Source organism: Lichenostomus cassidix, chromosome 18, assembly GCF_008360975.1.
Source record: "Lichenostomus cassidix isolate B80296 chromosome 18, HeHo_3.0, whole genome shotgun sequence".
NCBI lineage: Eukaryota > Metazoa > Chordata > Aves > Passeriformes > Meliphagidae > Lichenostomus > Lichenostomus cassidix.
This window is the reverse complement of record NC_139498.1, coordinates 953697-972103: the sequence shown is the minus strand read 5'-3', so window position 1 is coordinate 972103 and position 18407 is coordinate 953697. Positions and strand designations below refer to the sequence as shown.

Genomic DNA, 18407 nt, shown 5'->3' with positions numbered 1-18407 from the left:
CCAGGTTTTTATGTTTTAGTTTAATCTCCAACTAAACAAACACCTCCAGCTGCTTCTTGACAGGCTGTGGATGTCCAGATTTTCCCAGATGGACACCTGAGGGACCCAGGGATGTTCCTGAGGTCCCACAGGCTCTTCACTTGACCTGAGTTAGCAAAACTGCCTTTCAAAAGTCTCCTTTTTCCCCTTGCTTTGCTCCTCATTGCTTCCACCTGTTTATCGTATCATATTTTTCTTTCAGCAGGATTAATATTATGCAATTCCATTTGTACCTGGGATTAATTTTAATAATTGTTTTTGATGCAGCCTTACAAAGGCTTAGCTGGCAGTGCTGGAAAAAGCCTCTGCTAATCTGTAGATTGGTATTACAGAGGAAGAGCAGTTCCTTTTCTTCTTCTTTAGGAAAACAACATCACTTGCAGATGAGGGATAATGCCCTGACTGCTGCCATGTGGGCAATTCTGCTGTAATCCTGATGAACATTGCTCTGCAATGCCTCTGCTGAACAGAACACAAGATCTTTCCCATTTTTGATTTCCTCCATGGCAATATCAGCCTGCAGAGCTCCCAGCCAAGGGCTGAATCCCAGTGATAAGGGATGCAGTGAGCAGACAAGTGTCCAGCCTGGTGTTGGCAAATTCATTACAGCTGTCATTGCAGTTGTCATTGCAGGGACTCCTGGTACCTGGCTGGGGACTGAATTTTGTGAAACCACCATGGAGCCAACAGGGCACAGCTTTTCCCCTTTGTAAAGAGAACAAAAAAAGGCTGTTTATTTACTCAGTTAAAGCTTTTTATGTCTTTTTCACCTTTTTTTAAATCGATTTCTCTTGGATATACATTTTGTGTATAAAACAGACCTGGTAGCACTCAAGAGGATGAACTTTAGCAAACAGCAGCATTTGGGACACCATAAATTTGCACTGCCTGGGAGCTCTCAGTGCAAGGAGGAGGAGAGAGGAATTTGTGCTAAAGTCTGACTTGACCTGTAAAATGAAGAACTGTTCAGTTGGTGTCACAGACGAGGGTTCTTGGAAAGTTTGGCTGTGGATTTTTAGTTCATGTTCCCAAGGAGAATGAAGTATTTATAGAGGTTCCTGGAGCCCTGGTGGAGGTGAACACTGCAGTGTTTTCTGCAGCAATGAGATCTCAATCCTCAGAGGCTCCACTGAGGGATTTCTCACCCACAAAGTGATTTCTGAGAAATAAAAAGTAGAATCCAAACTCGCCTTCCCTTTGCTGCCTGTGCTGTGCCAGCAAACACTTCTGGCAGGATTCCCTCCAAGCCCAGAGCCTTCCCTGCAATCTGGGAAGCTCCTTTGCCATCAACAGCCCTGAGAAAAACTCTCTCATTAGAGAAGGAGAAGGAAAAATGCTTATTACTGAAACTTGTGGATGGTTTTGGGATGAGCACACTGGAAATTGCCGGGGGAGGAACTTGCCATGTTACTAAATGGTTTGGTGAAAGCTTTCTGTATTTCCTTTTTATTTTTTCCCTTTGAACAGGGCAGAGTTAATTGCCAGACATTAAATATTTATAGCTTTTATTCTAATTCATTGCTGAATGCTGGGAGGACTTTTCCTGATGCTGTGAAGCAGTTCAGGCTCACTCAGCCTTCGGAGCAATGGCAGCCCTGAGGAAATCCTCCTTGCAGGGCTCCCAGCTCTCCTCTGATGTGATTACAGCAGTCCTCACTGTGTTCAGAGTTTTGATTAGAAAACCTCAAAAGGGTCCAATTCTACCCAAGGGACAGATTTGTGTCAGTTCTTGTTTTTAAGCTGAGCTTTCCCTCAGCTGTGGTCACAGGGAAACACTTTTCTCCTAATAGTGGCATCGAGTTTTGGGTCTAAAACACAAGCAGAGGTGGCAAATGTTGGTGAATCAGGAGCCTGTGCTAAAAGCCTGTCTTTCTTTCAGGGCTTTTATTGTGCACTGTTAAGTTGTTTTTCAAGTTTCAGTATTGTTTTCTGAATTTTTAATCAGCTAATAAATAGCAACTGCTCCATTGGCAAGGAAAAATGTTATGGGGCAGAGAGCTTGGCTGGGATCTGTGCCATGGTGAGGTCAGGGTGTGAGGCTAAAGCATGGCAGAGCATCTTAGCTGCTGAATCAAAAATTACATTTCATTCAGACGAGTGGGATGAGTGGCTTTTTACAAAGAGAAATACTGACTTCCCTATAGAAAAGATCCCAAATGTTCTATAAATACTAACGAGTCTGATGTCTCTATTCCTCGGTCTGCAAAACTGAATGTGCTTGAGTTACTTTTCTGAAGAAGGGTTATTTAGACATATGGAAAAACATCTGCTCCATGCAGAAATAAATCGTGTTTGAGTGGTTATACAATGAAAAAGACCATCCAAGGACTCAGCCTGAGCATCTCCCATGGGGTGATCATGGCTGTGATTTATTGAGAGCAGCGTTTCTCCCACTGAGGTGTGGATTTGGAGATAAACACATTTGAATCAAACCCTTCAGTCGTTGAAGGGATCTGTATGTGGAGGTCACTCGTGGAATTTTTGTCTCTGGAGGACAAAATTCTGCAATGCCTGCCTGGGTTATAGGTGGTAACATTCAAACTTCTGAAAACAGAGCTGAGCTGCAGAGCAGAAAGGAGACGGTGGGTTTAAATTATGCATATTTTACCCTCCCTCCTGCCTTTATTTTGGTGCTTAACCAATGTATAAAATATCAGGCAAAAAATGAATTATTCAGTGAGTAACTTTGAAGGCAATTTGCTCGGGTGTTTCAGATTCATGTCTGTCTCTAATAAAATTTGTCAAACGGAAAGCAGCAGGACACCCCACAGGTTCTTGTGAGGGGAGCTGTTGAGTTGTGAAATTCCAGCTGATTCTGGACCAAAAATTCCTCAGACTTTTTAAAAAAATCCCTGTTTCTGCTTTTTTAGCTCCGTTCAGCCCTGTTTTGCTGTTGTACCAGCAAAGGCAGATGGGTCATTTTGTAAAGGGCAGGAAAATGTTCAGATGTATTTATTAGCTTGTGTGGGATGGACAGGGATGTGACACTGCTCAAAGTGTGTCCAAAAAAATAACCATGCCTGTGCCAGTTTGAACTCAAAATAAAGGTAAAGCAGAGCTGCAGAGCTCTGGGGAGTCTGTCATGGGATGTTCCTGGATTCTGTGTAATTCCCTGGGACAGACCAGCCTCTCCCTGGATTTCCTCCTCGCTGTGCAGGGAACACCCTGCTGCAGCTCTCAGCTCCACCAACAGATCTGTGCAGCAGCTGCTGGGGTTAGCTTTGCTTTGGGCCATATGTTGATGTATATATGGATATTTTCTGTTCCTGTTTGGTAGCAGAGCATCCAGAATTGTAAAATCCTCCTGGGGAATCTGCAGAGTGCAGCTGCTGCTGTGGGAGGTGGGAAGGAGAGAAGAGCTGTGTAAATAGGTGGGGAAGGCTTTAGTGAGAACAAGTGAGGTGTGCCTCTATAAATTGGTGGGTTCTTCACCATTTTAGAGGGGAAAACGGAGGAGGAGTGGGAAATGTAAACCAGTTATTATTCAGGCCTTGCATATGGAATGAGCTGAGCCAGGCAGCAGCTCAGAGCTGCAATCCTTCTCTGTGCTCACTGCGCTGCTGCTGCTCCTGGGAGCTTTTGGCAAATCAGCTCAGGGCTCTGGGCTTGAATTACCACCTAATAGCTGTAAAAATCTTCATTCAAACCACCTCAGACAGAAGGAGCTGAGGGTGGTTTGGCTTTACAACTAGAACTGGAGTTTGTTTTGTTTTCCCCTTGGCTGCAGTCAGAAGTTTGGGGTCACCAAGGCTCTTCCTGAGGCTGTAACTTTGCAGCAGTGAAGTTCCTTTGGGGCTGTCGTGTCTCCAAAAGGTGTCAGCAGCCCCAGCTGCCCTGCATGCCCAGCTCCATGGCCAGACAATCCCCTGGAGAGCAGCATTCTAGCTGCAGCACATGTTGAATTGTCTGACCTGGTGCCTCTGCCCTCAAGGGCACTGCTTGTGCAGGGAAATTGAGTACTGCAGGGGAGCTTTTCAGCCTTTATCTCATTTCATTTTCTGTTTAAAGGAATGGGAGATGGATGATGGGAGCTCCAGCTGAGGATAAAAATGAGGAAAAAAACTAAGTTGCATCACCTCTGTCATGAGCAAGTTGGAACTGATGAAAAGGTCTTGTACACAAACATGCTGAAATATTTAAGAACTGATGAGAAATTCTTGTACGCAAATATATTAATGTAAAATAATTCTCATGCAGCCTGATAGCACACAATTAATCTCTTTATGGTGTTAATGATACACTGCAGCCAACCACATTCCAGCTCCATTGGGGAACATGGAAACTCCACTGCAATTTGGAATATTGAACAATTCACCCTATTGCTCCTATGGAGAAATAGCAATATGCTTCTGTACAGCAGGAATTTATTAGAATTACTTCTTGTTTCTGAAAAGTTTAAACTCGATTTTGTAATATGTATTCAAGGTGTAAAGGGTGCTGTGTGTTGAAAAGTGTATGTTTGATAAATTGATCAACAAATTACAAAATTATAAAGTGAATAAATTAGGGGATTTAAACAAGACATATACAGCTGTGTCTCTGGCTTTCCAGGGCTCCTTTTGAATCCAAATCCCTGGATTTCACCTTTATTGAATCCATTTACACACAGCAACACAATGGTGAGTTGGATCTGCAGCAAAATCTCTCCATTCCTCCTCGCCGTGAATCACTTTCTAACAGGTCCTTTTGTTTGTGCACTTTCTGTAATTATGCTGCAGTTTCTTCATTAAAAAAGAATGAAGGAAAAATAGCCAGTAAACAGCGAGTCCCTTCCGGATTTCTGTGTCTTTCTAGTAATTAGGAAATTACAAATCCCCGGGAGAACAGTCATGCAGATCTCCTTTCTCCCTTTGCCAACTCAATCAGTTCTATTCTATACAAGAAGAACAAGAACAAAAGGCAGCAATCAAAACCAGTTGATTCGATGACCACCTGTTGCTTTTAATTAAAAATAATAATTTTCTGTGAATTCCAGGAGGGGACCAAAAAATCTGCGTTTGAGTCATCTTGAGCTGTGTTCACGTTGTCTTCTTCTGTACAATTACAGAGAAAAAATAGTTGATTGAAAAATTTCAATTTTGTTTAAAGACAGCTTTTTTTTCTGTTTGTGTACTTTCTTAATTCTCTTCAGAGTTGTAGAGAACAAAAGTGGTCTTAGTAACAGCAAGGGGAAAAGAGATTTTTGTTGTCATTTTTGGCTGGAGTGTTATTTATTATCACAAAAGACTTTTCTTCTCCAGCACTTGAGAATTAGTCTTCATTTCTGCATGTCATTCCAAGCCTTAGCCCAGGGAGGAATGGGCTGTATTTTGGATTTGCTACACTGCAGCTGCTTTTCAATGTGCTGCTGCAGGTGTGGCAGAGGCACAGCAGGCTCTGCCAGGCTGTGTCACCTGGATTTTTGCTATTTTTCCTATTTTGGCTTAGTCTTTATCTCCTTATCCTTCCACTGCCTTCCCCAGTTCCTGTGAGTTGAATACAACTCTATTTCTGCTCTCAACACCTACAGCATGCTCAGGTTTCCCTTCCTGCAGATGTCAGAGGATTGAATGAATTCATTCTTTCTCCAAGTTATTCCTTTGAGTCACTAACTTCACATTCAGCCTGGAGGAGATTCCTGGAAAGAGTCTGGATTATTTCTCACCGAGTAGGAAAGCGGTGATGCCATTGCTGCCCTCCTCCCTGCAGCAAGGAGCTCCTGGGGTGTCAGCCTGCAGATTTTTGGGTGCTTGGCAGGTGGATCTGGAGCTCTGAAGTGTCTTGCAGTGGGGAGGAGATCCCCATGAACCAACCCAGCTGATTTCCCCACTGTGACCCCAGGTTGGGCTCAGAGCTCTGGGAGATCCCAGCCAGCCTCAGCCCTCCTGGGACATTGCTGATTTTCAGGCACTAGAACTCTGATCTTTTTACTGCACTTTTCTAAAAGCAATAAAGCTTCCCTGCACTGCAGCTCTGAGAGGGGAAATACCAAACAAGCTTTCAGCAGTGCCACATTTTATATTAAAAACTGATATGATCTTCAGCATTCCCAAGAGTCTCAGATTCTCTTTGCTCTCAGTCTCACTCAGCCAGGGAAGAGCAAAGCTGGGGAGCAGTGGAACAAGGACTTTTCCCTGCTCTTTTCTCCTGAGCTCTGATGACAGAAGCCAAATTTTAAGCCCTGGGATTCATTTCCAATACAAGCATCTGGCTCCTTGGCTCTTGCAGCTTCAAAGCTGAAGCTGTTTGCTTAAATTAAGATGCAGAGCAAATAACCAATCAATGTTTTTGTTTTCTCGGCACAAAAATAAATAGCAAACAGGAGAAAGTGTCTCAAACAGACCCAGGGAGGTCCTGGATGTGGCAGTGGCTGCTTGGAAGGTGTTTGGAAAAGCTGCAGCCTGAAGACCTTCAGAGCTGAAAGGGAAATCTTCCTGAGGACAGCGTGGGCTGAATGTGGGATTTGGCTCTCTGCAGAGAAAACCACACTGAAATACATCCTCAAATATGTTGTATTAACTTGGTATTCGCTGGGGGAAGTTGAGCTGTTTTAAGGGAAATGTATGCAGTACAAATGGCAGTGGTTTCATTATCTGTCACAGCAGATCCAGACTTTGAAGGTGTTTGCAGAGGGGACAAAATCAAACGTAGTGTTCAGTGGTTCTGTCACAGCAGGGAGTGTTTGAAGGGAGGAAAACACCTGCCAGTCCTCCTGGGCTGTTCCACTGATAAGGAGGAGCAGTGACCTCATCTCTCCTGTGACAATTTGTAAGTTGTTTTGCATATATGGAATGTATTGTCACCCCTGTTCTCAGCAGAAACACAAACAGGATCACAATTCATGCTGCTGATGCTCAGGAATTATTTTTTCCTTTTATCTAAGTGAAGTAATCTGAAAATTTTAAGCTTTTTTTTTTTTTCCTCTACACCTTTTAAATTAGTAACTACATATATAAGTTTGTATAAGTAAGTCTGACTGGGTTTGAAGAATCATCTCATGGTTCTGTTATGGATGTAAAAGTGGAAAATTGGGAATATTTGCATTTCTTTACACAAAATTCTTCTTGGCTGTAGTAGCCCCTGATACAACCCTAGGACCTCACAGCTCATCTGCAGAACTCCTCTAAGGCTTTTTTGTAATGGAAAATGTAATTCTCCATTTCTCCACAAACGTTTTCACACTTGCACTTTTGCATTTTCCGCTTCTTAATGATCACAAAAATAGCAGTTCAGGATGGGAAAAAAATCCTTTCACCAACCATAGGCAGGTTAAAAAAGTTATTTCCTGCCTAACAGCTTGTTGACATTCATGCATTGGCATTAATGACTGAAAATGTCCTTTTCCCCACACCTTGACCAGCAGCACAAGCTCTGGCACTGACAGACCACAGAATTCCAGAGGGTTTGGATGGAAGGAACCTTAGAGCTCAACCCATCCCACCCCAGCCGTGCAGAGCCATCTCCAGTGCCCCAGGCTGCTCCAAGCAGCACTCCAAGGGGCTTTGGGTGTTTTCAAATTAAAGGCAGTGAGGTGATTTAAAGCCTGCAAAATCATAGCTGGTTCAGTGTTTCTATCAGGGGGAATAAAGTTGTGATCAAAAGGGAGCTTTTGGCAGGAACTCTGCAATGTGGAGCTGTTTTGTGCTGTGCTGAAGCACAGTTTGACATGAGCTGCTGTTAACCATGTGCTTTCAATTACTGCTCTGCCCACCCCAGCAACACAGAAATTAGGGAATGATTCCTCCCAGGAGGGAGCTTTCCATGCTGCTGCATAAAGGAAATGGCTTCATTTGTGCTAAACAAAGGAAGAAGGCAAGGATGGTGCCAGGGGGGCAGTGAGAGAAGCAGAACCTGTGGGGTTTGGGGAGCAGCTCTGTGTCCTTCTGCTTCCCTCTGCTGGAGTGCAGCAGGAATCCTTGCTGAGCCCCCGGAGCACCTCCTGAGCTGGCAGGGCAGAACTTCTGCAGCTGATTCATTATTTCTAAATGTTTCTGCTCCATTTTTGGGGTTTTTGGGTAGTTCCAGCTGGTGCCAGTGTGTGCAGCCCTCTCCTGGTGGCTGTGACTCCATGGCTGCTCCTCTCTGCAATCAGCTTTGGGACTCAGGAATAATATTCTGATTTTTGCAGAGCTGAGTGGGGTGGAGATGCCTGGGTGTTGTTCATCTTTATAGGGTGCTGCACCCACAGGCTCTGGAACCCCAGTCTGCTAGAAAGCAGTCAAACTGCAGAGCTAGGCATTTGCCAGTTCAAGGGATTTTCAAAGAAAAATATCTAAATATCTGTGATATCAATAGCCCAGGAGTTTTTATCCCATTTAATGATACTGTATTGCATTAAGCTGTACTTACAAAAATGGAGGAGTGCCTTAAGAGATAGCAGAGAATTCACTTTTTAGCATGAAAATTACACAGATTTTAACAGAGCACATCGTTCATCACTGCAGAACAAGTGCTTCCCCCTTGCTTCCCCCTTGCTTCCCCCTTGCTTCCCCCTTGCTTCCCCCTTGCTTCCCCCTTGCTTCCCCATTGCTTCCCCATTGCTTCCCCATTGCTTCCCCATTGCCACTTTCCCCCTCCTAATTCTGACGGATTTTGGAAACAGCAGCAGGTTTTCCCTGCAGAGTTTCACAATTAATCTCAGCCAAGTTGAATGCAAAGTTCAGTTCTCTAGCAAATAGCAGCCATTATTTGGCAGCTCATCTGGCAGCTCCTGGCTTGGCTCCCTGTGTTTACTATGAAACAGGACTGCCAGCTCTGCTCCGGGAATTATCGAAAGTTTACGTCGATGAAAAGGGGATATCTGAAGAAAATTTACAGGAGATTTCCCTTCAGCTGCATGGTTTGCCTTTAGCCAAAAAAAGGCTAAAGACAATGTGATTTCCTCTGTGATGCACAGAAGTTCATTAATGCATATTTAACACTGGAAGGTATGAACCTGTATTAACAACTGATAAAATAATTGCTGTTAACACAAGTAATTGGAGAGGGCAATGTAGTAATTATTATTAATATGATTGCTTATAATTCAAGTGCAAGCTATGGATTCAAGGGTAGTTCTAAGTGCATGAGAAATCCGTGTGAATATAGGAATAAGATGAGAAATTTTGTCACCTGTGATGAGTGGTTTGGTTTGCTCTGGATGTTCTTGGACTTGCTTCCTAAATAACAATATCATCTACGCTTCAATTTACCAGGAAAAAAAAAAACACCCAAAAAAGCATAGGACTGAAGCAGAAAATAGGATAAAATACTGATGAAGGGTGTACTCTCTTTTGTGGTAGGTTTTAAATGGTTTTTAGGACATTCTATTAAGGACATTCTATTTAGGACATTCTATTCCCTTTAATAGGGATCTTAAAAGAGAGATTTCCTACAAAGTTTCCAGTTCAGGAGTAGTTTTGGTACTTTTTCCATTGTCCTCTTCTTATTATGAATGACTCTGTGTGTGAATATAGAATAAGAACTAATCACAGTGAGAACAGAGTTGCTGCTCCTTACAAAAACTGATTAATATCAAATTGTCCATTTGAAATGCCACACAGTAGGGATTTTCACACAAGGAGGGAAAACTCAGATTGAGTATAGAAAGTGGGCAATGATTCCAATGATACACATTGAGTCCTGCAGGGCCAACTGCAAAGTTTGATCCAACTTGATTTATTTATTTATTAATGTGGTTTTTTCTAAGATGCTTTTCCTGGGATTTTGTGGAGTTTTGCAGTCAGACCTGAGCTCTCACTTGTGCTGCTTTTCAGGGAGTGTAGAATAGTTGTCCTTCCATGTCACAACATTTCTGAGCCACACACACCCCTGCTTAACTGAATTACATGCAAATTCCATTGTTTGGGATGAAATTCTTTGGCAGTGTTATATAATTTCAGTATAATATGCAGGCTCAGTGGATTTAGTAGACATTGACCATAATAATTTCCCTACTTCGTTCCCCTCTATTCCAATACTTTATACTCATAAATACCACTTCTGTCAGATAAGTGGTATTTATTGTTGAATTTATTATTTATATTATTGTGGTATTTATTATTAAAGTTGAAACACAACTTTAAAACTGTCTATTCAGAGTCACTGTCAGGAGCTGTGCCTTTTGCCCTTCTGAGCCCCAGATGTGCTCACCAGAGTGATGCTGAAGTGGAGATATTTGTGAGGCAACAAGTCTCCTTCTGTCAGCTAAACCAAACAGCTTAGGGAAGAATTAGCTTCCCAACTGGTTCCAGTTGTTTGGAGGCACAGAGTCACAGAACCCTTCAGCTCAGCCTCATTCCCATGACCCACAGGGCCATGGCTGGAGCTCTAATAAATAATGAAACAGATGTGCTCTGAGCCCTGACTGTCACTGCATTGAGGTTCACTGTGTTTACAAAATAAAAGCAGTTGGTGGCAGTTTGCGTTTCCTACCTCAGGCTGCACAAGGAGCAGAATTATTGAAATAGCTTTGAATTGATAATGTAAAGTCTTTACTTGTTAGCCTGGGCATTCTGCAATTTCTTTCTATACAGTGGAAAATAATGGTTATAGAGTCACTGTGAAATGTGGAATCAGTACCAAATTGCATTCACATGAAGAATGCTATTAAGTCACTAAAAACTTTCACAAAGGGTAATATGGCAAAATAGTAAAATTTGAAAGCAAAATTTTGCCTTCTCATAGTAATGTTTTTGTGATAATTACTAATCAAAGCTCCCAAATTTCTTGAGAAAGCTCTTATGCTAGAGGAGTCTTTCTGAGGAAAGAGTCAGCATATTGAACATACAGAAGATGAGGTTTCTTCCTTTGAAATAAATGTTCCTGGTTTTCCAGAGGGGACCTCTACTCCTAAGGAAACAGCAGATGTCTTTGCATTTGTCATGCATTGAAGTGATTTGGGTGGATTCCCTTTCACTGCTCCTAAACCAGGAAACATTTCCAAGCTGTTGGAGGCCTTAGGATGTCCTCACTCTGAAGTTTTTTTGCTCAAAACTCAGATGGGAACAGCAGTGTCTGTAAAACATTTACCATGTGCCGAGTCAGAATTCATTCCCTTTCATTTACAACAGTGGAGATTATAAAGTTGCAGCATTTCAAGGTGATCCCATCTGTAAAATCCTGATTTTACAGTCGTTGGGTTGCATTCCAGATTGGCCCATTAGCAGTTTCTTCCCAGCTCTCTGGTGTTTTGTGTCACTTTTCAGAAGGGTGACAATGGCACTGTGCAGTCAGTCTGGGACTCTTCAGCCACAGACTGAGCACTGTCATTAAACTTTATGAGTGTGAGCAGTCAGTAAATGGAGTTTCAGTGTGCATAAATCATGGGAACAAAGCTGAGCTGACACACTCCTTCCTACAGCACCAAAAAACCAGGAAAATTAGGAGCTGAGGCCACCATGCAGGTACCACTGTAAGGTGAATAAACTACACACTGAAATGTGTTTTTCTGCAGCGTAACTTGCAGAGCTGGAAAGCTGTTGGTGTTTGAAGCCATAAATCAGAGGTGTGACAATCCTCTCTGTGGTGACTGGAGGCTCTCTGTCTGTTTCCCCTCAGGACCCCAGGAGCAAACACAAGTTCAAGATCCACACCTATGGCAGCCCCACCTTCTGTGACCACTGTGGCTCTCTGCTCTATGGGCTCCTGCACCAGGGCATGAAATGTGACAGTAAGTGACATTTCCCTTCCCTCGCCAAAGGGCTGCTCTAGAAAGTAAGTGGAAGCCCTGGGTAACAACTTCTTGCTTCCTTTCTGTGGAAAATACCATTTCAAATGTCAGCTATTTATAGGGCTGGTGTGTTTCAAGTGGATATTTCAGGACTATAATGATCTCCTAATGAAAATCACCTCTTCTGCTGAGAACATGGTGTATTCAGCTGGAAGGGGCTGAAGAGCCTTTGTCATGGCAATTTTGAGAAAATCTCTTTTTGGACTGTATGGGAGAATAAACTCTTAAAGACTGAAATTACAGTTCACTTTGTAGTCAAGGTCTAGTATTTTCCTTGTATTTAATTTGTCTGGGAAGTCTCCCACTAGGAAAAGCTAATAATCAATTTAAAGCTGTCTCCCTTCATTGCTGACGTGAATGCTCTGCTTTCTTAGTCATATTCCCAGCAAGTCTTTATTCCATTTTCAATTTCTTCCCTCTTGCACTTCATTAATGATATGTTTAGGTTTCTAAAGATATGTTTAGGAGCAGGTGATTTTATTTTCTGTTGTGTTAACTCTCCACAGAATGTATTTCAAGATGGAAACCAGCCTTGGCATTTGGCTGAAAACCATGCAGCTGTAACCTTGAAAGTCTTGCCAACAATTAAGCATTTAGTCTTAATCTTCACTTTCACCTGTTTTTGCAGTGTAATCCTGATTTTTAGCTTCTCATGGTGTGTGCCCCATTTCTGTGTCCACAGCCTGTGACATGAACGTGCACAAGCAATGTGTGATAAATGTCCCAAGCCTGTGTGGCATGGATCACACCGAGAAGAGAGGCAGGATCTACCTGAAGGCTGAAGTCACTGGGGACAAGCTGGAGGTGACAGGTGAGCAGCTCGTTTTGGAATTGCTCAGGTTTTGTAAATGTAAAGGTTTTAACACACTGAGTTTGTGCACCTTGGTCAGATCTTGGAGCAGTAAAGCTGCTGATGGAGAATTTCCTTCCCCAAGTGGGAGATTTCATACAATGTGGCTTTGAATCAAGGAGCTCAATGAACTGGGGTTGATAAAAACAGATAGAAAAAAGGAAAGCTGCAGTAAGAGCTTTCAAACCTGAGGGATGTTAGCTAGGAAATCCCTGTAGTGTCAGTTTGCTGTGCCAAAAGCAGCCCAGCAGGATGGGTTGTTGGTCAGGAAGTTCCTCATCATCTTCAGAGCACAAGAGGTGCACTGAACTTCCATCAGCTGAGCAGTTGTTTCCTGTATTTCAGAGCATTCAATAAACAAAAGCAACTCAGATTCAATCCCAAATATTACTCCCAGTGAGTCTGAAAATTTTTTAAAAAACAAGTTCTCCCATTCTATAAGCTTTAGATTCCCAAGATGGGGAGGAGGCAGGGAGGTTTCTGCCAGCCCTCCACCAGCAGAGATTCAGCCCTTTGCTCAGAGGACATCAAACCATCACAGTGACTTTTCACAGCTCCCAGAACCAGCAAACTTCCCTGCTGACATAACTCCTCCTTGGCTTTGTTCTCCCTAAATCCTAATCCCTCCATATTCTCCTGTCAAACCCTGTAAAACGCATTGAAGAGGAGAAGTTTGATAAAATTTCGTTAGGAAGGATCAGAATAGATCCCAAGTGATGCTTAATTGTGGCTTAACTTTTCAAAGAGCTTCCTGTCAACGTGGGAGGGGGAAATTTGTCCAAGGTACTGTCATTAACAGAAGGTGGTTTCACTAAGTAATGAGGCGTTTCAGAGCTGGTGATGTGGCTTCTAAAAGTAATTGTACCATGAGAGGGAATTCATTTAAAAATCATACGAGTGACAAAATTTAATATTTGCTTTATTCCAGGCCGTTTCTCAGCAAGGTTCTTAAATATGGCTTAAGCTTTCTGCAGTAATACACATAATTTGACAAAGAACATGTGCTGATTTCCTGATGATTCAGTTGGTTTCTAATCCTTTTAGGGACAAAAATGTGTACCACAAGTCTTTGTGCCACCAAGGCACTGTAAAGTGATTATACCAACAAGGATTCTCTCAGTTCCCAGTTTTATTAGGAAAGGTCTTGTCTGAGGGATGAGCACAGTAAAATTTTAAGGTATTTTGCAGGTTTTCTCCATAGGCTCTTTTTGGTGTGAGTGTACTTGGCAAATGTCATTTCTATTGTGTTTATAAATAAAACATTCCCATCCCACAATTAAATAGGTTTCTGGACAACGAGGCAAATGTTTACCACAACCTTGTTGTGTATAAAACAATTACAGTGCTGTTGTTGTGGTTGAGGCTTGTCAGCATTGCCAAGCTTTCTGAAAATTTCTTTAATTAAAAATGACAATTGCCCTGAAAGAAAGCTGCTTTTTTTTTGTTTGTTGGTTTTGTTTTTTTAATCAAATATACTGTATGGACTAAGCCAAAATGACATTTCAGGTGCCTTTTGTATGTGTTTAACTGAAAAGGAAATTAGCAATTGCCAGTTCATGGACATATTGCTGTGCAAAAGATTTCTCCTAGAATGTCATTGCTTCTAAAATATTTATTGACAAAAGCTTTGTTAGAATATACAGCTCTCTGAGCTCCCAGGGGCAACATCACTGCCTTTAGCTTTGGCAAAGGAGGTGAATTAAAGGTCCAGGAGGTTCAGGAACAGCAGGGAAAATAACCAATGATTGGCTGTTTGCTTTGAGCCTTTGTCTGGATCTTTTGCACAGGAATTGCTCTGTAGGTGTTGAGCTCCTCCAGCTGAATTCCTCAAGATCTCTGCTCTGCATCCTGTTTTGGTTGTTAATTAGCTCCTGCTGGTTCTTCCCCACCAGCCTGGATTGCATGCAGAACATTTGTGCTGCTGGGTGAGGATCTGATCTGCCAGTGCTGCTGGCAAATCACAAATCCAGGATGTTCCACCCAAATCCTGCCAACCCACAGCTGGCCAAGGCAGTGCAGGGTTTGCTCCTTCATGGGACACAAAATTTGCTTTATTCAGCACTTCCCAGTTTGCCTTTCTTCCCCTCTGCCTGTTCCTCTGCAGGGTTTTGTGGTGCCTTTTGTTTCCCAGAAGCCCCACAGGGTGCACACTTGGTGTTTTGCTGATAAAAAGCTGGAATTAGGGCTGGATTGGAATTGCCAGAGAATGGCAGGAAGGAGGTGAGGCAGCAGTGCCAGGTGGAGCTGCCCAGTGGTTCTCTCAGATTGTCTGCAATCTCTAAATCAGCACTTTCTGAATGGAATAAATGGTGGGAATCATCCAGTCCTGTGCCTAAACACACTGAGTTCCAATTAGTCAGATTTTCAGCCCAGGAGCATCAGTGGAGAAAACAGGATTTTCTGTGTGAGTTGTGGAGACTCTGCAACACTTCCTCACAAAGGAGAAGGGATTTTGGATTGATATCCTTTCCCCAAACCTCCCCATCTCCCAGGGCTGCTCATCCTGCCCCGTTCAGTGCTGATTTGTGTCACAATTCTCAGCCATCAGTGGTTTATTTCCAATGGCTGAGTGACTTGCTCGAGAGTTGCGTTGAATATTAATAATTTATGGCACTTACAGTACAGAAATGTGGTAGTTTGCTTTTTATAGAAACACTCTTGCAATGCATATTTGTGAAATGACTGAGTTCGTGACCCTTTCACAGGTTGGATTGACGTGGGGGGTTTGCTCTTAGGCATAGTAAAGTGCTTTTTCTATTCTTAAGCTCTGCTTTTTACACTGCATTTTCTTCCTCCCAATGCGTGTTAAAAGTTTTTTCACTCTTACATTTACTCCTTGACCTATCTTATCACTCAGGGCTCTTCTGAGCGAGCTGGTAGGTGGTTGAATCACAGTTCTGATTTGTTTCAACTTTATTTTGGAATTGTTTTTATAGGGAACGAACAATAACCTCGGTGAGAAAAATAACCCCATCTGGTGCACTGATATATAAAACACTGCCACGATATTCAGGCTTTAAACTGGGACCTTCTTCACGTCTCAAAAACCACGAATCTCATGGTTTACTTCACTAATATGTCTTTTCTGACATTGCCAGGAGCTGCAGGGTTGATGCAGTCATTACAGGAAAAGCTGTGCCTTTAGCAAGGGTGACAACTAAGAGCTTCCTTCCCACTCCAGTCATTAAATTTACTTTACCATGGAAAAACAGGCAGCACAAGGTGTTTAAAAAGAACATTAATTCTTCAGTGATGGCCATCTGCATGCGTCCAAAAATATGAACTCCATCCTATATGTTTATATAAGATAAGAATTAGAAATGTAACAGCCTGGAGCCTTTTCCAGACGATTTGATTCATCTTGTGGGAAGGTTCTGGTTTCATTAAGCAGCTGTCCTACCCAGTAGCCCATATATTTTAAGATGATATTTTTTGGTAAAGATAATCTCACTTTAAAACTGAAATAGAATTGGTTCTGTGAGATTTGGGGGTGAAACTGAAGCTATTGCAGACACAAGAACTGAGCAGTGTTTGGGATAATGGTGCATTTCTTGCTTGGAGGAGAGAATATCTTAATAAATATGGAGGAATAATAAATACAGAGGAATCTCATGCAACATTGGTTCATTTTTCTTCTTGTTGCAGACAAGGATATTTAATCAGCTTTGCCTTGTACAGAACTGGGCAGTGCAGGTGTTCATTCTGCTGCCATTTCTCAGGGCTCAGGAGGGATATGGAAAGAAATCTTCACTGGGCAGGGGAGCAGTTATAGAATAGAGAAAAATCTCGTCTCTGAAAGCCCTTTTAGTGGTGCAAATGGTAGAGACTGAAAATCGCCTGGCAAGCAGGATTTGTTTCGCTCAGTTGTACCTGTGAGTCACAGCAGCTCCAGAAAGGAAGCATTCAGTGAGTTTTAATAAAATATCTGAATAATTTTTCAATGAAAGCTGAGCAGTTTTGGAGGCAGCTTGGGATTTTGCATGTGCAGATACAAGTCCAAAACTGGGGAGAAAGACTATTTTCAGTGATAGGTAAATCCTGTGAGCTGTGATTGAGGGCTGCAGGAAGGTGCTGGGGAGAAAGTGCAAAATCCTCTGTCTCTCACCAAGGCATCTGCACAATGGGCAAATCAGGAAATCTGTACCAGAAACTTCTTCAGGAGGCAATGAGAATTTTGGGACAATTTACCAAAGCTTGGCTGTGAGAAGACAGGAGCTTTGTGATGTATTGGAGCTAAGAGGAGCTCCTTTTCCTCCATTTCTGTGGTTATCATACCAGGTGAGACTTTCAGGATCTCCTAAAAGCAGCTTTGGGCACAAAGCTGAGAGATTTCTGCTCCTGTGAGATCCTGGAGGGACTAAAAGGTTGGCAAGAAACGTTGCTGTGATTAGTAAACTCCTTTATTCCCCACATTTGGGAATCAGGAGAAAGGTAGCTGTGAGTCACAAAGGAGCTGAGAGACCTCATGCTGCTAGCCCTGCAGCTTGTCCTGGCAGCAGAAACATTGATTTAGTCATTCCCACGATTGAATTTATCTGCCATAAATCCATAACTGCACGTGGCCTGCAACTCTTGGCCTGCACAATCTCGTGGAAAAAAGTTTCAGCTTTGTCATCCACTCTCTGAATTCCTCAAAATCCTGCCTGAAATTCTTCTCCTTACATGAAATGTCAGTTGTTCTCTGCCAGCCCACTCTGTTTTATTTAGGTTTTTATTTCAAGTATGAATACCTAAGAACCAGCTCTGTCTTTGCTGATGTCCTTACACTGCTCCTGGCAAAGTTGGTGTCCCAATTTTGGGCACTGGTTCCTGTCGAGCAGCACTTGACAGAAGAGCCACAGGACAGCCATCAAATAATCTGCATTTTCTGCTGGATACACATTTGTGATCTCCATTAACAGTGAGGAAGAAAATGGCACATTTTTCCCTAATGTGGAAAACTGTTTCTGGGTTTTAGAAGGAAAACCTGAGCAAGACTGGATTTGTTGGAGATTTCAACCCATCCTTGTCTTTGTTGTCTTTTCCTCTGTGTGCTTCCTCAGTCCCTGATAAGAGTCAATCTGGACAAAATGTTAGGAATTTAACTGGTGGCACTGCTTTGCTCAGTACAGATATTATTATCATCCTTAATATTTCTGACAGAAAACTGACAAAAGCATTTTAGTGAGGCTGAACTGCACCTCCCTTCAACCTTCTCTCATTTAGAGAAGCATCTCCAGCACAGTGTGGGGTTTAATTAACCAATAATTCCCAAGCAGGATGAGATTGCTTGCTATGGTTACAATTATAGCAGAATTCAGCCACTGTAAATTGATTTATTTTCATGGAGTTGTTTTTCATTTCTCTTTCCCAACCACAGTGCCTTTGGTGGGGAGGGGAAATCTCTTCTTCATGTCAGTTCTGGCAGACAGACCTGAGCTGTCCTGTTCAAGCAGAGCTCATGGAGTGATGAACCTCCTGGATGCTAATTCTTGCTAAGCACTGTTTAGCACAAGTAGCATCAGGCTGTTTCCTGGGGAAAAGAAGTGCTAAGTCAGTTGGAAAAAGATGTCCAAGAGTACTAATTACACAGACAAAAATACAAATGGGAGAGATCTTACAGCAAGGAGTGAGATCATGCCTTCGTTAGCAGCCTGGATTTAGTTCATGCTGCATCTTCCCTTCCCAATTAATCTCTGAGCTCCTCTCTCTTGCATTCAGAGGGTTTTTTCCCATTTTCTGTGTTTGCTGCAGAAGGAAGCAGCATTGCCCACATGCTGCCATGTCAGTGCTGCTCAAGGCTGGCAGAAATGGCTTTTTCCAGGGATTTCTCCATGGCAGAAACTCCAC

At 42.6% G+C, this 18407-nt stretch overlaps 1 protein-coding gene across 3 annotated transcripts in view; it reads left to right on the top strand.

Moving 5' to 3' along the window:
- The window catches only part of PRKCA (protein kinase C alpha), a 119297-nt gene that overhangs the window by 65588 nt on the left and 35302 nt on the right, over positions 1–18407 (top strand). For all 3 annotated transcript variants that reach the window (XM_085077339.1, XM_085077338.1, XM_085077340.1), the window contains exons 4-5: positions 11557–11668; positions 12411–12539. In XM_085077339.1, the coding sequence (XP_084933465.1) occupies positions 11557–11668; positions 12411–12539 (241 nt within the window). The remainder of the gene's footprint in view (positions 1–11556; positions 11669–12410; positions 12540–18407) is intronic.